This window comes from Phaseolus vulgaris, chromosome 1, assembly GCF_051622355.1.
Source record: "Phaseolus vulgaris cultivar YP4 chromosome 1, ASM5162235v1, whole genome shotgun sequence".
Classification (NCBI taxonomy): domain Eukaryota; kingdom Viridiplantae; phylum Streptophyta; class Magnoliopsida; order Fabales; family Fabaceae; genus Phaseolus; species Phaseolus vulgaris.
This window is the reverse complement of record NC_143498.1, coordinates 46,117,666-46,139,653: the sequence shown is the minus strand read 5'-3', so window position 1 is coordinate 46,139,653 and position 21,988 is coordinate 46,117,666. Positions and strand designations below refer to the sequence as shown.

General features: G+C 33.4%; 1 protein-coding gene across 1 annotated transcript; it reads right to left on the bottom strand.

Moving 5' to 3' along the window:
- Nucleotides 1-1,641: 1,641 nt before the first annotated feature.
- LOC137814356 (myosin-6) lies at nucleotides 1,642-20,561 on the bottom strand. The gene is made up of 39 exons (XM_068617050.2): nucleotides 20,061-20,561; nucleotides 17,863-17,991; nucleotides 17,419-17,562; nucleotides 17,147-17,292; nucleotides 16,904-17,060; nucleotides 16,719-16,777; nucleotides 16,464-16,623; nucleotides 16,013-16,162; nucleotides 15,778-15,914; nucleotides 15,555-15,701; nucleotides 15,350-15,451; nucleotides 14,989-15,046; nucleotides 14,449-14,550; nucleotides 13,330-13,367; nucleotides 13,123-13,249; nucleotides 12,837-13,007; nucleotides 12,626-12,757; nucleotides 12,397-12,506; nucleotides 12,265-12,325; nucleotides 11,764-11,941; nucleotides 11,456-11,661; nucleotides 11,209-11,328; nucleotides 9,576-9,674; nucleotides 9,127-9,339; nucleotides 8,852-8,991; nucleotides 8,574-8,688; nucleotides 8,443-8,487; nucleotides 8,277-8,357; nucleotides 8,012-8,182; nucleotides 6,081-6,236; nucleotides 5,803-5,991; nucleotides 5,480-5,605; nucleotides 5,296-5,366; nucleotides 5,092-5,191; nucleotides 4,856-4,912; nucleotides 3,404-3,460; nucleotides 2,837-2,917; nucleotides 2,666-2,748; nucleotides 1,642-2,186 (listed from the first exon to the last, which is right to left on the bottom strand). Exons 1-39 carry the CDS (start codon nucleotides 20,061-20,063, stop codon nucleotides 2,072-2,074), a joined length of 4,536 nt encoding a protein of 1,511 aa, XP_068473151.1. The 5' UTR covers nucleotides 20,064-20,561; the 3' UTR covers nucleotides 1,642-2,071.
- Nucleotides 20,562-21,988: the final 1,427 nt, after the last annotated feature.

Genomic DNA, 21,988 nt, shown 5'->3' with positions numbered 1-21,988 from the left:
AGGGACCAAAATGTTGGGTAGCATTTCAGGGGAACCTCGTGGAACAAAAATGGTGGTCCAGAAAATTAACCTAGAACAAACCCAACTCTTGTCAATTTTTCCTTCACAAAAGCTTATCCAAATCAAAAAAATCCAATGTCTTAATCTTAATCCCCATCATTGTGACCATTGGTTTATGCAATTAGAAAAATTAATGAAATGTAGCCATAGGGTGGTCCAATTGAAGAGTGGTCCCAAAGGCTTTGTTGGGGCAGAGCTACTAGGGTTGCAACCCTTGTGCCTGCACTATAGGTGGAAACTTTTGGGGCCAGAGCCATGTGAATTCCAAATGGGTTGGCCGAAAAAAGTTTCAATCCAAAGACTTTGCATAATTATTTTTTTCAAAAACATTAAATTATTGTAGCAAACATGTTCTACGACAACAAATGGGTTCCTTTCATTAATCTTGTGTTGACTCCCTAATAGGGCAAAAATCAGGGTTTGGACTTCCTACGAACAAACAACGCGTAAGCAAACCAACACACTCCACCTTTTCGTTTCAACTGTGCAAATTCAAAATATCGGACCATAATTTTATTCAAAAAATTCAAACTCCATTCTCAAATTTTGCATAATTTTGTTTGCATGGTTCACAAGTTCTAGCGTACTTGACTCTTGGAATAGTGAAAAATAATGCATGCCTCAAACTGGAGAAATTTTACACTTTTACGTTAACAGTATACATGAAAATTGAACTCTTAAAAATAATGTACATAAGCCTGCATCTTTAAGCCTAAAATTGAGTTATTTTTTAGCTACACTCAAGTTAGGAATGAACTTATTCTATTTTTTGTTTAACCAAAAAATATTAATCAAGTTAAATATATTCGTGTCTTTTACATGAAATTGATTTTAGTCTCTATTTAAAACTTCAATCTATTAGATATTTATAATAAGGAAATGACTAGAATGAGTCCAATGTTTTTTTAAATAATAAACGATTTTTCAACAGTATTATAATATTATAATATTTATGTCAAATCACTATAAAATATTTTAACATTATAATTCACACTAAAAATTTATATCATAAAAAAAACTAACAATCCAATTCAAATAATTTTTTTATTAGAAAATTTAAAATTTAGAAAAAAAATTAATTTCATGAAAAAATAAAAAAACATATTTAACCCTTTCAATTTAAGGTATAACATTGGTGGATCTTTTAAATCAATTATCTAAACCCCACTTGTTCATTTTTACTTCCAAATCAAATTTGACTTTTTTAAGTCATGATTTGACCAACGTTAGTTAGTTAAGGTACGAAAACCCTAACTGGTGTCAAATTTGTAATCCCAAAGGTTCCATACAGGATGAAACAGTGGTTATAAGACAAATAAAATAACGGAAGGACAATCCCAAATAGTTGATTTTAACGTAAGATGGACAAAAATATCCATATAGATATATGAATAACAAAACACACCAAAAGCTTTAAAAAGAAATAACTTGAATAAAGCACAAGTACAGTTTGAAGTACTCTTCAATAACAGCTATAGGACAGTTAGGCAAGTTTTCATCAACATGAAATATAATAGATCTCAGTTAACGATGACGTAGTAAATGTCACCTCCAGAAGTTACTAGTAACGTGACACTTCGATGCTAGGAAAATAATAACTAGAGTTCAGATCATAGGATTCATTACTATGCAAGTGTTTCCATATAAAAAAGTCAAAAATTATAGTGAGCTTGGCCCCACAAAACAAAAAAGTACAAGTGCTTCAATTGATCAGAAGGACAAGAAAAGAGGGAAAAAAAGGAAAATACAAGGCAAGCTCACTGATGCTAAAAATATCCCTTGCCCCTATTAACAATTAACATTTTACAATTGAATGCTAACAAAAGAATAAAAAAATAACTTTACAGAATGCAGGGATATGGCCAAAAGGGTGTAAAGTTTTTCTTTTTCTTTTTCTGGTGTAGAGAGAATAAATGAAAGGCATTTACAACCAACAATGGCAAGGACCAACAACTGATTTTGTTGTCAGGCTTGAGAAGACAAATTTAGAAGTATACCAAGTTTTCTAGGCCTACTCATTCAAAAATTGGAAGGCTGGATTTTCAAGAAGATCATCCGCTGGTTTCATGTCTGAGAAATCCTTCTCTTGCATTGATGTAGAAAGATCATCCACTGAGAAAGGGATGCTGTAAAGAAGCAAAAAACGTTTGTTCTAATTAGTCAAGTACAAACCCAGAAGATTGACATCAAAGAATTGCAATAATAATTGACCAAGTATCAAAAGATCACAAATTGAATATCACCTACTTTTGGCATGTGTTACACTACAAATAAACTAAGGGCCCTATTTGAATAAATTTATCCTCAAGTACTACTTCAGGAGGGAAAAGTAAGATGAAGTGAATCAAACTTCTTCCCTCTTGTTAAAATTAAAATCAGCTTATGCAATACAACTTTTGTAGAAGTTAAAGAAGTGAGCTTCCATAAATATGAAACGCGAAAGTTATACCTTGTGAATAAAAGTTTCTTAATTTATTTTACCTTCTTATTTTCTTTTCTTGTACTTGTTGAGAAAATTATCCAATAAAATCAAAAGATCATATTTCCCCACTACATAGTTCTATGTTCTAATGGCAAAAGTTAATGTTATTAAAAGAGCCCTTACCTAGAACTGTCATCCAACAAGAAAGAATCACTCTGAGCATTATTGGAGTCCTCAGCCATTAGCATCCTCATGCTTGAAAGTACCTGGAGGAAGATTTGAGCGCATTAGTCAAGCATGTACAACTTCAGCAATGACTTTTGCTGATATTGGTAAATATACACACAAACTTACATCTGGAGATACACTTCGAGTATTGTAGTTACCATCCCAGTAAAGTGTACATATTCTGTATAGCTGTTGGACACTCAAGACCTGGAGAAGCAGAAGATAAGGGGGTGAAAAATGAAGGAAAATGCATCAAAAGAAACATATACACTATAAAAGACATTGAGAATTAATCAGCAAAAGAAAAGCAAGCTTTTGCGACCATACACATATCAATATCCCTAGTCTCCTTTAATCCACCTCTTATAGCAACTAAATGCAAACATACATCTGAATTTCAGTCCCAGAAGTAACCTCATTCACTCCCCAGGTTAAACAAACTAACAACCTGGGCAACCATGTTCAACAGCTACTAGCAGAAGAAACAGACAAGTGAATCCATAGTCAAAAGCTCAATTTGGCTCTAGGGCAAGCTTTAAGATTCAGGTGCGATTACCCCCATCACCACCCTGCTACCCAGGTGGCTTGCATCTCTAAATATTTTATAAAAAAAAAACTCCATAGACCATTATGTTGATGAGAGATACAGGCCTCACTCACTCACATGGAAGTTTGAGATAGATAAAGACTTACAGGACATAAATCGTTGATGATTTCATCGTAGGAAATCCTGTACTTCTGATGAATAACCTGTATATATAAACATAGACAACAATTAAACAAGATGGGAACAATTAAGACAGTTTTGATCTTAATCACTTCATATAAAAGAAATATTCATGAAGAAAAGAAAATAAAATACATCTTCTTGTCTTATTCAACATATTTATTCCAAGGCCTGTTACAAGGTCTAATGTTTATCTCTTGAAGTTAACACACATGATGTGCACGGTTATAAACAAGTACGTTAGAGTTTCCAAAAAGGTTTCCCTGAAGATATTTAGGGAAATATTGTTAAGAAATTTGGTATGATCATGGAAATATTGTTGATCTGGGTGTATCCTCCAACAAGTTTTCATATCTATTTCTCTCAACAACCTGCTGCGTCCAATGGATTTTTGGCCGTGCTCTTGGTTTTTATTTTGCTGTTGTTTGGAGGCTGCACTTGGTTTGTTCTGCTCCTCTTCTTCTTTGGTACTTGAACTTAGATTGCTGGCCCCCTCTTATAGCTTGGTGGCTAGTTTGGTGGCTGCACTTGATTTTCAAAACTCTTCTACTTGTTTTGCAACTACGCTTGGTCTGTTACACCCATCTTGTTTGGCTATTGTGCTTAATTTGCTATGCTCCTCGTCTTGTTTAGAGGTTACTTGGTTTGTTGTGTCCCTTAGGTGTTTGGTGGTTGTGCTCAGTTTCTGAATTGTTCTTGCCCCAACCTCTGTGTTTAGGGCTTGTTTGTTTTCTATTAAAAAATAGCTTTAATTGTAACAAGCTTAGATCTTAGAAAAATTTAGCTAGTGTGCAGCTATTGTGAGAAATATTGTTGAGATATATGGTATAATAAGGGAAATATTTTCCATTTATGTAACTAGAACTGCTCTATTTCTATTATTTCTGTCTCTAAAATGATTCTAATTCCTAAATTCACAGGATTGATTCTCTTGGTCTTGTATATAATATGGTACTGTTCTCATGAAATAAAGCATATTGCATAGATGCATAAGGATTTGATGAATAATCCATGTATTTCCAACAGCTGTCTCGTGCCTATCCTTCATCCTGTTTTGTTTTAGTTAAATTTAAATCTGACTAAGTCTCCTAGGGATTTGTTGGGGCATAATTTTCTTTCCGTGACCAATATAGTATATTTTACAATGATAGTAGTTACTTCAAACATGAAAAAGCATTTAAAGATAATCTTGATCTAAAAGTTAAAGCAGATCTGTCTTCTGTCCTTTATATTTGCTAGATTTATCCTGTCACCAAAACTACTCATTTCATGAAACTTCCAGATTTTTTTGATAAGGTAAAAACAAAAGAAAATGCAACACAAAATCATCATTCACCATTAAATAGTGAAGCCCCAGCAAAATATGAGCACATTAAAACCATGAAAAGGTTCTAAATTATCAAATGAGACACACTTACCAAGAATCCAACAGCCTGTCTTATGTGCTTGAGTTCATCCCATGATGACCCTGCATACTGCAAGTTTGTGATCGAGGCAATTAGTTGGAGCTTTTATTAAAATGCGTACAACAATTCAAAAGGACGTAGAAGTGCATAACAACAACAAGTCATCATCACCATATGTCAGTAAAGCCAAGTAATATAATACCATAACTTGAGATAAACGCATTACAGTTAAAGCAAAAACAATTTACCTCTTCCTTTGCTTGGCAGCACCAAAGCTCTAATTCAGCTAATCCAGCTTTCACATATTCCCCATTGCTGAATGTGCAACAATCGCGTCGAAGAAGAAGACTGTAATCATTTGAGAAAAAAGGTGTTAGCCTTCCCACATTTTAAGGAAAAAAAAATTATGATGCAAAAAGAAAATGTTATGCATGTATGCAAAAACTACTTACCTATTGAAAAGTTGCACATTAATATATGAGAATGTCTGACTGAAGATCTTTTGAATAAGAACTGGTGGCACCTGAAATAGAAAAAAAATATACCACACTTTAGCAATTTTGAGAAATGGAATGGACGTGGCTAACAGAGGTAATTGCTCAGTAATCAGAAGTTAATAGAGTTTTATCTTCTTACAAAGTTCTCTTTTAATGTACAGAGGAGGGAATTTAGGGATTCAATAGTACTCTGCCAGTGAACCATTGGGGAATCTTTAGCTAAGGATCGACCAGAACGTAACCCTCCCTTTGATGTTCTTGGTGCCTACATATCAACATGAGATTTGCATAAAGAACATATAGAATGAAAAAATATACAACAAAAATAATATTAGGCTCAGAATCATTGGGAATTTATAGAAAATATCTGGTAAATAATTATAACTACATGAACAAGACATTGTATTATACTTTGTCCAGGAAACTTGAGTTGTAACAATTGATAAATTGATTTCAACACACCTGGATGCATAGTGCAAGAACTGCAGTTAAATCCTTCTTCAAATTATCCCGAATGATGCCATATATTTTCTCCAAATAGGCTGTGAGCTGCTGCTTGAAAAGCAAGGCGGGGTACTTAGCTTCTACCTTGCGCACAACATCGGATGGAGGGGCAGCAAGGTTGGCAGAAGAGGGGGATGAAAGAAAACTCTGCAATTTATACCCTTGAATTAATCATTGTAATTGTTCAAGTGCTAGATGAAAATCAGTTTGCATACAATTTAAGAAATATCCATTACCATAGTCATTCTTCCAAAGAGGGATGTTGGATTAGGTGGTTTTCTAACTGGGGTAGAATTTGTTGAACTCCCAGATTTAAGACTTTGTTCAAGTAAAAACAATAACGCAGATGTATTCGACAGCCAATAAGCCATATGATCATTGCCATCTTGACTCTGTAACGTAAAAGAGAGAGCAAGGAAGAAGAAAGTCAAATATTTATTTACTTTTGAAGAGTGCACTAACACTTTCGTTAGTTATCACAAAAACATAATTAATATTGAATATCACAAAAAATTAGATTCAAAAACATTTAACATTACAGTACCCACAAAATAATTCATCGCTCAATGAATAATACAAACAGGTTCATAAAAACATAAACTCTACAAAGAAATGGAGGGAAGAATAACCACAACAATAAACTATGAAACTGCCAAAGAAGCATTCAAGCCTGCTTACATGCTACTTCTTACACCAATAATTTCACAGTAAGAATATCCTGGAAAAAGAATTAAACTAAAAAACGAGACATCCCCTCCTCCAATACAATAGTTATTAACTGATAATGAACATTACATTCCACTAGACTGCATATTCAGTAATTTTTGTAATAGACCACATTAAAATAATCTGCGTAGTTATGATGTACAATTCAGTTTTCCGTAGGCTGCATTAATCCATGAAACACCCTTAGCAGGATGAGGAGTTGATGACAAAACAAAATCTTTTTGGTATAAGTATGATTTTTCTCACTAGGATGCACTTGCTTTCCCTGGATTGAAGTTTTTAATTTTTGGATTATCTAGGCTTGCTGCAGATTTTAACATCTTTAGAAGTTCTAGATCTTCAAACCTACATTTCTAACAAAACCTACTCTAATTTAAAGCATTAAGAAAACATATATTATTAAAATAACCACTGAAAGTGACCAGTTTCTATCTTACACATAAATTAGATATATGTCTGAAATTATATTAGTGGGTCCAAACTTTACCTTACATGTTGATTTTGTGATGTTGAGTTAAATTTAAAATTCATTTACTATGATAGTATCAAATTTATCTTAAGAGGTTTGTTGTACTTATCATCGTGTAACCTCCCTTTATTCTTACACTTGAAATACTAAAAAATTATAATATATAAGTAAATGCAAATCTACCATAGGTCCTCGCTAGGGTAGGCTTTGATACCAAATTAAAAATTGGACTTTAAGCTCAAGTCATTCTCACAAAACTGACTTGTAAGATGAGAATTGTTCCTACTTATATATATTGTAAATTATCTCTAGTCGATGTGGGATCTCCAATAGACTTAAAGTCTAATTTCTACGAGTTTCTTATTAACTAGTTAGTTTTATTGGTTATGGAAGAAAGAAAGAAAGAATCGTCCATTTGTGGTAATGCATAGTCTACGGCACATTTCGAAGGAATTTAAGTCTAACATGTTTCAGCAATTTTTTGAACAAGCAGATTTGGCTTCTAATTGGTGTAAAACAAATATTTTTTAGGGGTTTCTTTAACAGATATGTTGAGTAGCTTTGCTTCATCTAGGTTTTCTTTGTTCTACAGCTTGTTTTCCTTTTGAAAGAGAATCTGCTATCCTCCAAACTCTTTGTAATCATCTTCTCAGCAGTAATGAATTTCTTTTAAATTCCCCCTTCCCCAAAACAAACAGCAAAAAATACACTCAATTTTTAATCATACTCCCATTGCACCCCAAAAAATTATATCAAACTTACAAATGCTTAAAAAAAAGGCAGAAAAGTAAGTTTTTACATTTTTAACATGATATACAATTTAAATTGTGAAAATACATGGGATAAATCATATTATCTTTAACATAATTAAATCCTCCTGTACTATGCTCAAAATTTTCAACTAGGCTTTTCTCCTAATATTATCTTATCATGTGCCATAAAATATAATTTAGAATAATGTAATTACACTACCTCAATTTCAGAACCAATCATTTGAATCAGACGATCAAATACACTGGTTCTTTCAGCTTCAAATGATTTCCAGTGGAGAAGACATTTGTAAATGGTGAATGCAGCAATGGGTTTTCCATGATTGAAGCCAATATTTTTCATAACACAGTTAACAAGCGAATCAACATTCTCCTACAGTAAACAAGAGTTTACATTGAGAATGATATGTTTTGCATGAAGTACCATGACAACAAACAGAATTAAATTCCTAATTTTAAGTACATACATGTTGTCGTTCAATGTAAGATCTCCTCAGTTTGAAGTCAGATTCTGTACCAAATTGTTTCACAGGCGTGACATATGTATCCTGCAAAGGTCAGTCAATTTATCCATTGGACACAGTCAAGTGTTACAGAAGGCACACAAAAACAGTAGTAGTAAAGAATACTTACAACAGCTTTCTGCTCTTCTGCCACATGGTGACCATTTTCTAATTTCTGCATAAAAAAATGTCAGCATTTCAGTAGATGTATATTTACATGGAGAGCATGAGAACTTGTATACCTTAGCAACAATAAATTACCTCGTCCACTGGGGAAGACAAGTGCTCTGCTATTGTTTTCACAGATGAGTTTAGTAGTGATTGTTTCTGAAGAATATGGTTTGCAGATTCCATGTCTATGAATTTCTCTTCAAGCCTATAAATATTAAAAAATGGTCATGATGACAGACATCTTGTTACAGCAAATAGAGTATGAATGATAACCTTTACAACTCAGGAGACAAAAACGGGTTCAAAACATCAAACGATGTCAATTAAATATTTCTCTTATATCAACAAAGTTTAATCACAAATACAACCTCTGCATAGCAGTCTTCAACTGGACTACTTTTGATTCCGCATCCAAAGCTTGCTTTAACCTTTCTTCACCAATTTTGTTAGCCTCTTTGTACCTTTTTTCTGTTTCATCAATTTTCTTTTCCAGTGAACTCACCATGTTCTGTAACAGAATCCATGAAATACTATCTTAATAATACAATATGACAATAGATCTTCCACAAAATGTGATGATATTATCAATATACAAATACTTTCTTGAAATGAAGCACGGATATCCATGCCATAACCACTTTACCTTGAGTTTCTCATTCTCACTATTGAGCTTCTCCAACAAAGCATGGTCAACAACTGGAATCTCCTGTATAATGGGAGCTTTCTCTGCTGCTATTTTTGTAGCCTCCCTCTCCTTTTCAAGAAGTAACTTAGTTTCTTTAAACTGAAGTTGCATCTCTTGCAAAGCAGATTGTAATCTTTGATTTTCTTGAGCTTTTGATTCTTCCATGTCAACCTATATGCAATAATGCAGGCTTAAGAAGCTTTCCAAGATACTAACTAAATAATGTTTATCAATTTCTTACATCTTTCTCAGAAAGTGCAGAAAGAAGTTCCTTCTCATTAATTACACAAATCAAATTCACTCCAGTAAGAAAAGTTTCTAAAACAAGTATTGCTAAGGTGCTAAAAAGCGCACTACGACATTTTGTTTTATTAGAAGTTAGTAAAGAAAAATCCATGGTATCTTACCCTCAAACGTTTTTCCAGCTGCAACCTTAATGTAAGGTCTTCAACTTGCTTTTCAAGCTTACTTTTGGCAGCTTGGAGAGCTCCTGTTTCTCTTGCAGACTGCAATAAAAATAAAAATCTCAATCATACACAAAAAGTGGTGAAAACTCAATCTGAAGAAGTAATAGTATTGAAAAAGTTCCCCTCGCCAAAAAAAGTGTATAAAATTGACCTAGCATTTTTAAGGCCCAACAATCACAGATAGTTGATCCTAACATATTACCTCTTCATACAAAAAAGTAAACCCAAACAATATATGCAACCATACTGCTTGCTGAGATATGCAATCTGATTATACATCTAGTTAGGTGCAAGCATACAGTAGAGTAGGGACAAAGATGAGAAAAGGTCAGTGGTTGATCTACTTTGGACTTTGTGAAGTATGATAACATTGTTCAATTACTTAAAGTGAAGTATATGCCAGTGGCAGTCAAAGCAAGAGAATAAAAACTGTTTGAAGGGGAAATTGAGTAATCAACAGCTTAAGAGGAATATTCAAATAATACTACTGCTGAAGCTGAAGTTGAATCCAGATTTTTAGTAGCATAATGGTGTACCATGTAGATTTTACTGACATCCACATTTTCTGTGAAATTTTTCCTGGTATAAGGATTCCATTCCTTTTTGGCATTTAGGATTAATAGAGCCCTAAAATATGTCCAATGCATCCTTAGATTAGCTCCCTCGTCAACATTTTATACATTTCCTATTTGCTAACTAGAAACTCGAAATGAAAAGGCAGACAGATTCAGACAATATCCCTAATATGCATGCTATTTTACTGCATTCTGCAAAAGTTTTATAGGTAATACATTCTTAGTTTAAAGTTACAAAATGCTTTTGTGAATTTCAATGCATGAAAGGAAAAGAAATATTTGCTGCTTTTGAAATTAAAGTATTTTTGAAGCTTTAATTCAAATAAGCATGTAGTAGTTTGAGATGGGAATATTAGGTTAGGTATGCATTTTTCATAAATGAGGTAGTCAACTACATGCTATCCATATCATAGATACAATTGATCAAAGCGAAGTGGGATATTATTGGCTGAAGGCATAGAGTAGTGAAAATGAGAACCTTGCAGTAAAAATATAGGCAGTACCTATGATAAATGCATGAAGAGGAAAAACCTCTGCCTGGAGGAGTATAATTAATGTAGTTTTACAATGTTGCTACATGAAGTGAAAATTTCGTGCAGGATAATGAAGTTTTGTACAGTACTACAATGATTATGGGTTAGCTTGGAATGTGATGAGGGAACCATTACAAAGCTTTCATGTACAAGTCAATTTCTACATATCAAAACTTAACATGTTTTTCTTTTGACTGTGGCTCAAAAGCAGTAAAAAATACTGCCTAGTAATTACTTGCTACTTAAAGAACATTATGCTACAAATTCTAAAGGGCATATACCGCAAACTAATTGTCTCAATACACCTATGAATTCACTGAAATCTAAATTCAATTTCCATAAAAACTATTCCCTGGGTACTATCATGATGATATTTATGAGCTCACAGGTCACAACACAAGTTTAAAACATATTTTCATGCATGGATGCCAAGGATTAAGGAGTAAATCATAAGTAAGTACATACCAACTTGAGCTTTCGCAACTCTTGCCGAGCAACTTTTCCTCTCCATGCACATTGTGTTGTAATTGCTGCTTTCTTTAGTTCGGTGAAATGAAGTTGTGCCAAGTATTTCTGGCAGTGGCTCTACAATACACAATCATCAATGTTGAAATAACATTCTATTTGAACCCAAAGTAAAAATTCAAAAGCTCGGTAACAATGATTTTGCATTAGAATGCATGAACAGAAACAGTAAAAATGTTCAAAATACCTGAATGACAATTGCTGCTTTAGTCCTCCTTCTAAAGGAGAGCTCACATCGTGCAGCCATTCCCCTCATACCAGTCTGGATAGAGACAGCAGCAGTATACAAACCTTTGTATGCCCTCCTAGCAATATGCATGCGGAAGCACCTCTGAATCACCAAACTAGAAGCCTCCTGCCGCATTCCCTCGTATACTTGCCGAGCAAGTTGTCCTGCAGTCAGTACAAAGAAAGTCATCAGACTTCACAAAGTACAAAAATTTCTTCCCAATTGCAACATGTGAGTTAATATTTCAAGAAGCAAAGAGCAGATACCTCTGCATGCAGCTTGAATCCTCAAAGCCGACAGACGAAGCAATATGAAACTTCGGCGTGACAAATATGAACGAATTTTTCTCTGAATAATGTTTGCTGACCTTCCTAAGATTTCACTTCTACGGGTATCTAGTTCTGCCATCTGACCAGCTCGAAGAAACACCTTTGTCTTGCCAATCTGTGGCAATAAACAAAACCACTAAATTAGAAAAAGATAATATAAGCCTTGTATCACCAATATGCAATTATCTAATGCAATGGTGGATATCATTACAGTGAGTACAGATGAGCATTAATAGCATTTCATTTTTGTATATGCTTGATAAACACATGCATTTGTGATCATTCCTAAACCTAAACTACACCATCCAAATTTACTGGCGATATAATGGTAGTATAAGTGAATCACACAAGGATGGGAGAAAAGGAAACGATACCACTTCTCCCAGTGGAAAGAAAAAGACTCCCAAAGGATAAAAGATTCTCTCACATAGTAGTTACCTGACAACCTTCAAGTCCAACATTCTTTAGAATCCTCTTGCAAGCAGTGACCTCATCAGAACTAAAAGTAAAAATACAAAAAAGGTAAGCACTTTCAGAATAATGACTAATAAGGATGCACGATTCAGATACCTTCCATCCAATGCTTCAGGTGCAAGAAGACTAAATCGATCCACAAATTCATCAAAGGTTTTTCTTGTAGGATATCCAGCACAACTTATCCTAATTGCCTCCATAACTCCCTACAATCAGACGAACTACATCAATAAGTATAAACTTGCATGATATCAGGTTTAACTTCCATTTCAGTGCGATATAATATTATCATAAAAGAAAAACAATAAAATACTAGCAGCCTTACCCCACAACGTAGTTGCAGCAAAACATTTTTATTCTCAAAAATTGCTGGCTTGAGAAGATTATTGGGTTTAACGCAACGAATGTAGTGTGGCTCAGTGGAACTGAGAGTTTCAAGTAAAGATTGCAATTGTTGCTGCAAGACATATTAAATTGTTTTCTCAAACACTTAGGTTAGGCAAGAAAAACAAAAGAGTTGGTTTCAAATAACCAACCTTAAATCGTGAGCCAATGGAGGAGAACTTTGATTGTTTCGAAGATTCCTCAGGTGAAGGAGGATACAAACCCGATATAAAGGGGCATTTTGAAGCATAAAGAAGTGCCTGGTGCTCTGCAACGACGTAATCTTTGTTTTTGTCGAGGAAAAAATCAGTTTGATAAGTGACCTACAAATGACAGATTAAATCACATAAGCATTCCGGCATGTGCTTATACTATAAATGTGTCTTATTTATTTACTTATTATATCTGGATGAAAAAATAGCAAAATAACCAACTTACATCTCCAGCATAATGGCAAATTGTAAAGTCACTACGTGATAATTTAGGCTTGCTAAACCTTTTATGGTTTGTGAAGGTCTGATACAGCTTTTGGGCAAAAGTTTCATGTGTAGATCTAGGAAACATACTGCACAGAACAAAAACATAGCTATCAGAGACTCAGTAAAATAATCGATAGAATATGTGGGCTATCAGCATAAAATATACCAAGCTTCATCCAGAAGAGCAATAATGCCACCAGGTTTCTGCAAATGAATACAAGATAATTCAAGACTCAAAATAAATTTCTAATTGTAAATCATAAATTCACTAATAGCAAACTGCACAAAGACAACTAAGATATCAGTGTGCTAACAGAAATAATGGAAAAATAATGCATTGAAAAAGTACATGATATTTTTTCTATTTAAGGGGAAGCAAAACAAGGGTCAATTTGGGTGCACTCAACTAGCAATTATCATTTCAAGGTAATCAGATTTGCCTTCTCTAATTCATTCATAAATTCAACCTAGTCTCTGAAAAGACAGAAAAATCATAACTTCAATGTTTTCATTCATTTAACCCCCTATAAACAAAATACGTTCTCCCTTTCATGTCTCTTTTGCTTTCAGGGCAAATTTTCAAGCAGCTGCTTTCCACATCAACTGATTTTCAAAATGATTCCCCTCATTTACTGCTTCTTTCTCTATAACCTTGATTTGTATGTCCACCCACCGATGCAATATTCTAACCACAACACTTAGCTTATGCTCCACAAACCTATTAATTAGGTTTGCAACAGTTTGAACACAAGGCTGTTAAGATTTCCAGCATTATGTATAATAATAATTAGATTTTCTAAAAGTGTACTGTTTAGGGACACTTCAATCAGCAATGCCAGCCAACTAAAACATTTCATCCACCCAAATTGACTCACGAGGTTTACACCTTTTATTTTGATATCACTTAACAATGATATAGCTAAGAAAACTAAATCAAGCAACTTATGCTATGTCATGATACTTTATTTTCACTTAAGCTAGTACTAGTTCACATCTCACATGACTGACATTTGATGTTATTCAGTTTAACTACTGTTTAGAATGTAATAACCAATATAGCAACAGAAACATCAAAGGCATTTTCCAGACAAAAGCTCAAGATGTCTCAACCAATGAAAATGTGCCACCGCACCATCTGTCCATAAGCCAATTTACCAATTACATCTCTGTCGTGTTCACCATGACATTTAATATATAATTTTTAACCGAAATGAACGAATATCTTCGACAAAACCAAGCAACCTACAAGAGACCAAGCCAAGGATTGCAGAGTTAGATGGGAAACCTTTTCAATGAGATCCAGAATATCTTGATTGTCCACAAATTCAATGTAACTCCAATCAATTTCCTCTTTTTTGTATTCTTCCTGCTCCATTTTGAAAACATGCTGCAGAAAAACATATTTGGGCATTACAAGAACATGAAAGTAAACTAAAAGAGAGAGATTATTCTTTGTTTCTCTTAAAAAATTGAATTTTAAACCTAACTCAACCTCACAAAACCAGTTTATAAAGTAATGTTCACACCCACGTATATACTATTATTTAGTGAAATCCTTAGTCAATGTGGGATCTCCAACACATAATCATACCAAGGACTAGATTTTGTGATTCGTCTGATAGTAGATGGCACAATCCAATATTATCATAAAAAGTGGAGTTTAAATCTAACTCAACTTCACAAACCGGCTTATAAAATAAGGTTTGTATCCACTTATATACTATAGTTTTGGTCATATCGCTAGTTGATGTAAGATTTCCAATAGTTTCAAATATACAAGCAAAAGGTGCTCTCAACTATAAAGAAAATAATTTCAACAACAAACCTGATTAAAATGTTGCTGGAGCTTTTCATTGGTCAAATTAATACAAAATTGTTCAAAACTGCAAGTACACATAAGAACCAGGCATAACATACAAAATCAGCATCTTTACAATAAAAAAAAGGTAGACAACAAACCAAAATAACAAATGGATTTATCACAAGCATTCCTAGTACAAACCAAGTTAATAATGAACTAAGGATGGACTAAATGGCTAACAAATTCAATCTAGCATCTTAGAATAAGACAACTAGTGGAGGAGAACATCATTGACTCCCAAACAATCTATAAGTTTCTTGGAGCAAGTGTTAACATCAAGATTCACCAAGGTTAATTACATAACAAAAGGTGTGCGATTACAAACCTGTTAGTCTTGAAACTCTCAAAACCATAAATATCCAGCACACCAATTAAGGATTTTGACTCAGGATCTTGACCTATAGAATTATTAATTTTATCAACCAACCTACAGAATCAAGACAGAAAATTAAAGAAACAGAGATTAACATGGTAACTGTAATAGGGTTCAAAAATATATATATTTTTAAGCAATCTGCTCACAGGCTTACCAGTCAAACAATCTTGAGTACACAATCTTAGCCAAGGCATCTCGGCTGAGTGCAGCAGCTTCTGGATCCAGCCATTTCGTAATTGTTTCATCTCGAGTAACAATTACACGTTTGCAAAGAGAATCTTCAAGTGCCTTTGCATCACACCTGAATAAAATTATGAGCCAAGGCCGAAATGCAATGCAAAACCGTGAAACAATGCAAGTGCACAATGCTTTCTCACATGAAAAGTTCAGCAGCAGTCTGCAGATGGAACCAAGATTTTTCATCTTTGGGCACAGATGAGTCTATCTCCTTCCCTTTCGTAAATTCGATGTTTCCAAGATGTAAAATCGCAGCAACAACTTTAAAAATTGCATCCTAAAGAGCAATGGGGGAAAAGGAAAAACGAAGCATTGAATCATATGTCAAGCTTTAAGAAACTGAAAACAAATATAAATAAAATCTCTACAAAGTACCTGCTCCTCAGCACTTATTCCGACAATATCCATTGCTCTCCTTGTATCCCTATATTCCTTAGATTCATCGAGCCCCTCCAACTCAAAGCAATTTGATTGATTCAGATAATGAAACATTCTTGGATCTCCTAATTTGTATTTTTTAACATCCTGTCAGAAAGAGAGGACCAGATAATTAGAAGTAAGCAAAATCAAAAAAGAGTTGAGCACAAACTTATACCTATAAATAACTTCGAAAGCATTTTGCCAATGCAAACACATATCTTACAACAACAAAAAAAAAAACATAAAAGAGCATACATAATAATTATGAGTGGAAAGGAAATCAGCTCTTATTTTCTATCAACGTCCTCTATAAGTCAATTTTCAGACAGTTTTTTCTAATCGTAATTTAATTACATTTATTATTGAATCCAGAAACAAATTAATTGAGAAAAAATAGCTTCAGAACCTCTGGAGGTGCAGCACAGAGCATGTAAAAACAATGATAGTTCCTCTCTGGATCTGACACCTGGCAAACACGTGATCTTTCAAGCAGATAAGTCCTGATAGCAGCCCCTGAAATTCTTCCCTTCTGGTCAAATTGAATCTCCACAAACTTACCAAAACGACTGCGGAAGTCACAGGTGAGAAAACAAAATAAGACACGATACCAAGATAATTGCGATGTAACTACATAAGCAGAAAACTTACTATTATTTCCCACCTTGAATTATTGTTCCTAACAGTCTTCGCATTGCCAAAGGCTTCTAGAACAGGATTGGACTGCAAATCAATGAAGGGAAAACATAAGGCTTAAGTTGATGAAGAGAATTTAAGGTTGTAAGAAGTTTAGATGCAGAAAGAAGGTTAACAAGATAAATCAGCTTCCTAAATGTCAAATTCTCTTACCTCCAGGACCTTTTGCTCAATAGTTCTACCTTCAGCAGCAGCTCTCCCACCCATGTAAGCAAGATACCTCATGAGTTGCTTGGTACTTTCTGTTTTACCAGCTCCACTTTCACCACTAACCAATATTGATTGGCTGATTCCCTCATTTATCATAAGCCTAAATAAATAAATACATATTAATTAGTGTAGTCAGACTCCTATCCTATTAGCACGATCCTTCTGCAGGACAGATATGAAAACTACCTATATGCTGCATCTGCAACAGCAAAGGGATGTGGACTTAGCTCGCCAAAAGCTGCTCCTTTATATTGGGCCATCATATGGCTATCATATAAATGAGGGAGCCTTATGAAAGGGTTCACAGCAATCAGTATATTCCCAGTGTAAGTCTGGAAGAAAAAAATTAGTCAGCACTTATCAATACTATGTAGATACTAACAAATGCAAAATAAAGGGAACCATTCGCCTCATGCAACAGACACAAACTTTGAAGAGTTGGAAACTGTAATCCATACATAAATTTCATTTATATCATATCTTGATCTCAGATTATCCAGTACTCCAGGTTCATGCAGGTATGCAAGCTTTGTCATATCATCCACTCCACTTGGTGGAACTTCGGTATCTTTATGATAAATACTGGAAGCTTTAGCAACAACCTGCAAATTTCAAGACAAACAAAAGCAAGGTAAAATTTCACACATTTTAAACATTTGATAATTACAAATTTAGAAAAATGTATATCTAACATACAGAATAAAAGTGCAATCCTGTAAGACAAGGATAGTTTAAAACGTTCAATAAGGCACATATATTCATTACACTATGCCTCAAAGATTTGCACCAGTTATTCATGTTAAAGAAATCAAAGCACTCAAAGTAGAAACGATAAGTTTCCAAGAACATGAAAATGCATTACTGAGGATTAGATTTTAGCAAATATTACAGAGTACACTCACCGTCTTCCCTGAAGAACAAAGGACTTTAATTACTTCTCCTTTAACCTCCAAGACCTCACCATCTATCCAAGCCACATCAGGATCTTCCACCCAAATCTGGGACCCAACTATAGGATTGGCAGTAGCAGCCTACAATATGAAGAGTATCACTACTTAAATGTACTAACTACACAGAATTAAGTACCTATCAAATAATAGTTTACACATAATCAAATAACTAGAGTGAGACTCAAACAGTGGGTAAAAGGAAAAGTAAAATTCTATCTTTTAAAGTCTTCAATTCCCCAGAATTGAAATATAAGTCCACCCATACAAACTAGAAGAAGTCATACAACATAATTGGCTAGTTTATTACAAAAATGTAAGGGTTCGCTGTTGTGAGAAATTTTTTTTGTTTAGTTTCCTTTTCTATTTTCAATTTTAATTACAAATGTCACCTAGTTTTTACTTTGCTTCCTGTTTCCAAAGTTTGCAGAGGAAAGAGCGGGTTTAAACAACTTCTCCCAAAATTTCGCATTAAAAAACAAAAAACAGTGTAAACAGAAAAAAGTTATTCTTATTATTTAGTATACAAATCTTCGAAAACAAAAAAAAAAAAAGGAAATGAAAACAATAAGTTGGAATTTTATAATTAAAAGTAAAAGAAGAAACATTTTCTCAAAATAAACAATCCCCTGACTTTGCTGCAGAAAGTCAAAACAAGAATGACTCAACCAGCATGTAAAGTAACCATTCCATAATTTTCCTTAGACTGAAGATGCAATATGGGTTTAGTTTAAATTAAACCCACGTGGTTGAAAATGTAGCTAAACACCCCATTGTTAGAAACATTCAGCAGTATTTCACAATGTGTTTGAGAAGACCACTGAAATTCTAGTTCTTCCTCACAGTTCATCTTCGTATTATAGCTTGTCTAGTTGCACATACTACAAGCAAGAATTCAAGTTGAAGGAGAAGCAAAAGAGGGTAACTTTTTCATTATTGAAGGATTTGACATGAATTTTTTTCATTTGCATGAATTGTAGACTTGAAATCAAACATGAGCTTAACTACATTCTATTGTGGAATAGCATCTAAGGAATTTTAACTACAATTTCAATAGCAGAAAATAACGAATTTAATGAAGGAGGTCAATCAAAGTTGCTTAACTAACAGCTATATGAAAAGCATGTTGCAACATAATCAGAAGAAAACATATGCACAACTACTACTTTAGTCAATATCGATATTGACCAAAATATAAAACAACGCAAGTGAAATAGAAGACAAACAAACTAAAGATTCATGGACTAGTCAAGCTTTTCAGATAACAAGGTAGGAAACACTGATTAGAAATAATTTATATTAACTGGAACATTAGTAACCCAGGAAGCACTCAAAAGCTACTATCACCCAATTAAATTTATTAATTGAAAATATCAACCAATGGGAATTAATAAGCAATAGCTACACCACGCAGACAGTAACAAGCATAGGAAAGGAAATAAACTAGGCCTCCTAAATCACATAGACAGGCACATTAACCCATTAAATACGCTACTTTGAAGTGAAGCACCTACATTGCCAAAGTAAGGTCAGATCTATTCGATTAAGCTTACTCAACACAAAAAACAGTAATGTCTTATTATAATTTTGAACCAAATTCAAAACAATCCTACCACTTAAATCAATGCAAAATCATCTAAATCAATCAAAGATACATTGCAACAATATAATGATAGCAAATTTGCAGTACTTAGTTCAGAACAGAAGATCAGAAGACAGCATTCACAATATGATTATTTTATCCTACAAGTCCAGTTAAAATAACAGCAAATTGAAATAAATTATCATCTTCCCAGATTTAGACCTTGTGGCTTCATGTTTCTTCAAAGAACAAAATTAACATAAAAAACAATATCCGCCATGGAATTGGACTCCTACAATGTCAGCTGGCAAAAAGAACACGTTCATAAAAACTATAAGTAATCGGTTCTAAGTAAAAGAATCGCCCAAACCTACCATCTATGCTATAGCAGATCAGTCCATTAACATAGATAAAGAAGAACCCCATTTTCATTAATAAAAGAAAGAAGGAAAAACAACAATCTCATTTCAACAAAGTCAGCTTCACGTCACTGAAAGCAAACAAACGCAAGACTTGAAATTGACTCGACCAATACCACAATACAATATCCAAACAAATGAGAAATGAATACCATTTCTGAGAGAGATCGGATCAAAAACTCAGCTAGCAACCGGATCTACTGCCAATACACCCAACGGCTACTCCACCAATCAAAATGAAAGATCTTGCCACTCCCCCTTCACCACAACTTCCACAAAAAGAGGTGTTTGACAACTCCAAATGCAGAAAAAGCAAAAGGGTGTATCTATATATAAATAATATATTCCTATATATATGCCAACTGAGAGACAATGCCGAGAAAAAAAAAACGACAGAAGCTTAAAACCCTTCAACAAGACCAAAACTTTTGCAGAAGAGATTAAGCCCCTGGCCTGCTGCTGTTAGTGGTTCAACGGCAGACCTTGCTTTGGTTATGGGTTTTATGTTATGCTGTGTTGTTTACACTCTCTGTTTGTAATTTGTATTCTCCTCTTCTTTTTGGCTTTAAGGGCAAATAGTTTATGGTTTATTGGTAAAAAAACAAAGAAGACGATGATGTTGGTGACATTTGGATTTAGAAGCACAGCATCGTAGGTAAATGAAATGTTTTGCTTGCTTATGTGGGTGGCATTTCGTAAATGCCCCTGGATGTTGGAATGAATTACGAAATTACGAAACCTTTGACAAACGTTACTCTCTCTCAATCTTACATTATAAAATCAAAATATTTGAGGCGCCTATCGCGGTCACCAATATCTTCGGATGCCGCTTTAGTGGCCTCAATCCTCTTCTTTTGTCCTTACTTGCATGGATTTTGTTTTCATTTTTTTTTAGCAGTCAAATTTCCAAATTTTTGACAAATATTTGCTTCTTTTAACAGTTCTAATCATGATAATGTTTGAGACAGAAATACCAATATTATCCACATTCAAGATTTTGGATAACACTATATTTATATTGTGAATGTTAAGTCTATAAATTGTAAGAATTCACATTGGAGTTGAAACAGTAACTTCATAATATATCAATTTTGTTAAACTATCTAATCAAATTAGATAAAGTTATAACACCAATTCTAATTCTTTGACTCATTTGTCATTTTTTAACTGTATTGAAGATCTTTCTTCTAACAAGAAAATGACCTTTTACCAGTAGAAAGAACAAATTTGGGTGTGGTTGAGTCACACCAAAGACACATTTTGAATGGAGTTGGTCTCTCCTTTTATATCAAGCCAAAACTTTCTGTGTAGTGAGTAGTTTCCAATTCTTTGGAGAACAATTCAGAAAACAATGAGTGGCTTTGTTCAACAACTGTTATTAGCTTTCTATTTTCTCTGGATCTCACTTCTACTTTAATGCAATATGAATCTATTTTTTTTATGTTCACCATCTTTTCACTAATATTTTAGGTTCTACTTTCAAATAAAATACATTGAATTCAAACTAATACGAATATCAAAATATTAAAGTCCTGGGTACAGAGTGGGTTAGTTCAATTATTTAAAGTGATAAATGATTATTATAAAAAAAAAGGAAAAGAGAAACTCACATCACATTAGTTGCTTTGTTAAATTATTATAAATAAATTATTTGCTATTTTTAGATAGCCTTACAGATAATTATTAATTATTTTAATTAGTAGCAATAAATTGAAAATTAAGAATTACTTTTTATTTTTCACACACGTCCTCTCTAAAATTATTTATGTATTGGACATAATTAAACATTAAATACAATATCTCTTCTAATAAGAATTTTTAACTTGGATTTAAGACAAGTCTTTCCCTAGATTTCGTTTTTATAACTTAGACTTTTAGTCGTATGAGATTCTTTGATCCATAGATGGTTTATTTTTTGTTATTTTACACTTAATTATATTTAATAATATTACAAGAAAATTATTAAAAAAATTAATTTTAAAAATAAAAAATAATTAGTTGTTGTAATGATTAAATTAAATATTATTTTAGAGACTAAAAAAAATTGTTTCTAAATTGGTTTCTATTGTTGTTAAATAAT

What these genes read in the sequence shown, in the direction of transcription:
- LOC137814356 (XM_068617050.2), bottom strand. An exon ending in ACTGCTGCTGAACTTTTCAT is followed by an intron (nt 15,702 to 15,777) that starts GTGAGAAAGCAT and finishes AATTTTATTCAG; the next exon opens with GTGTGATGCAAAGGCACTTG. An exon ending in TCCAGCAACATTTTAATCAG is followed by an intron (nt 14,551 to 14,988) that starts GTTTGTTGTTGA and finishes GTTTTTCTGCAG; the next exon opens with CATGTTTTCAAAATGGAGCA.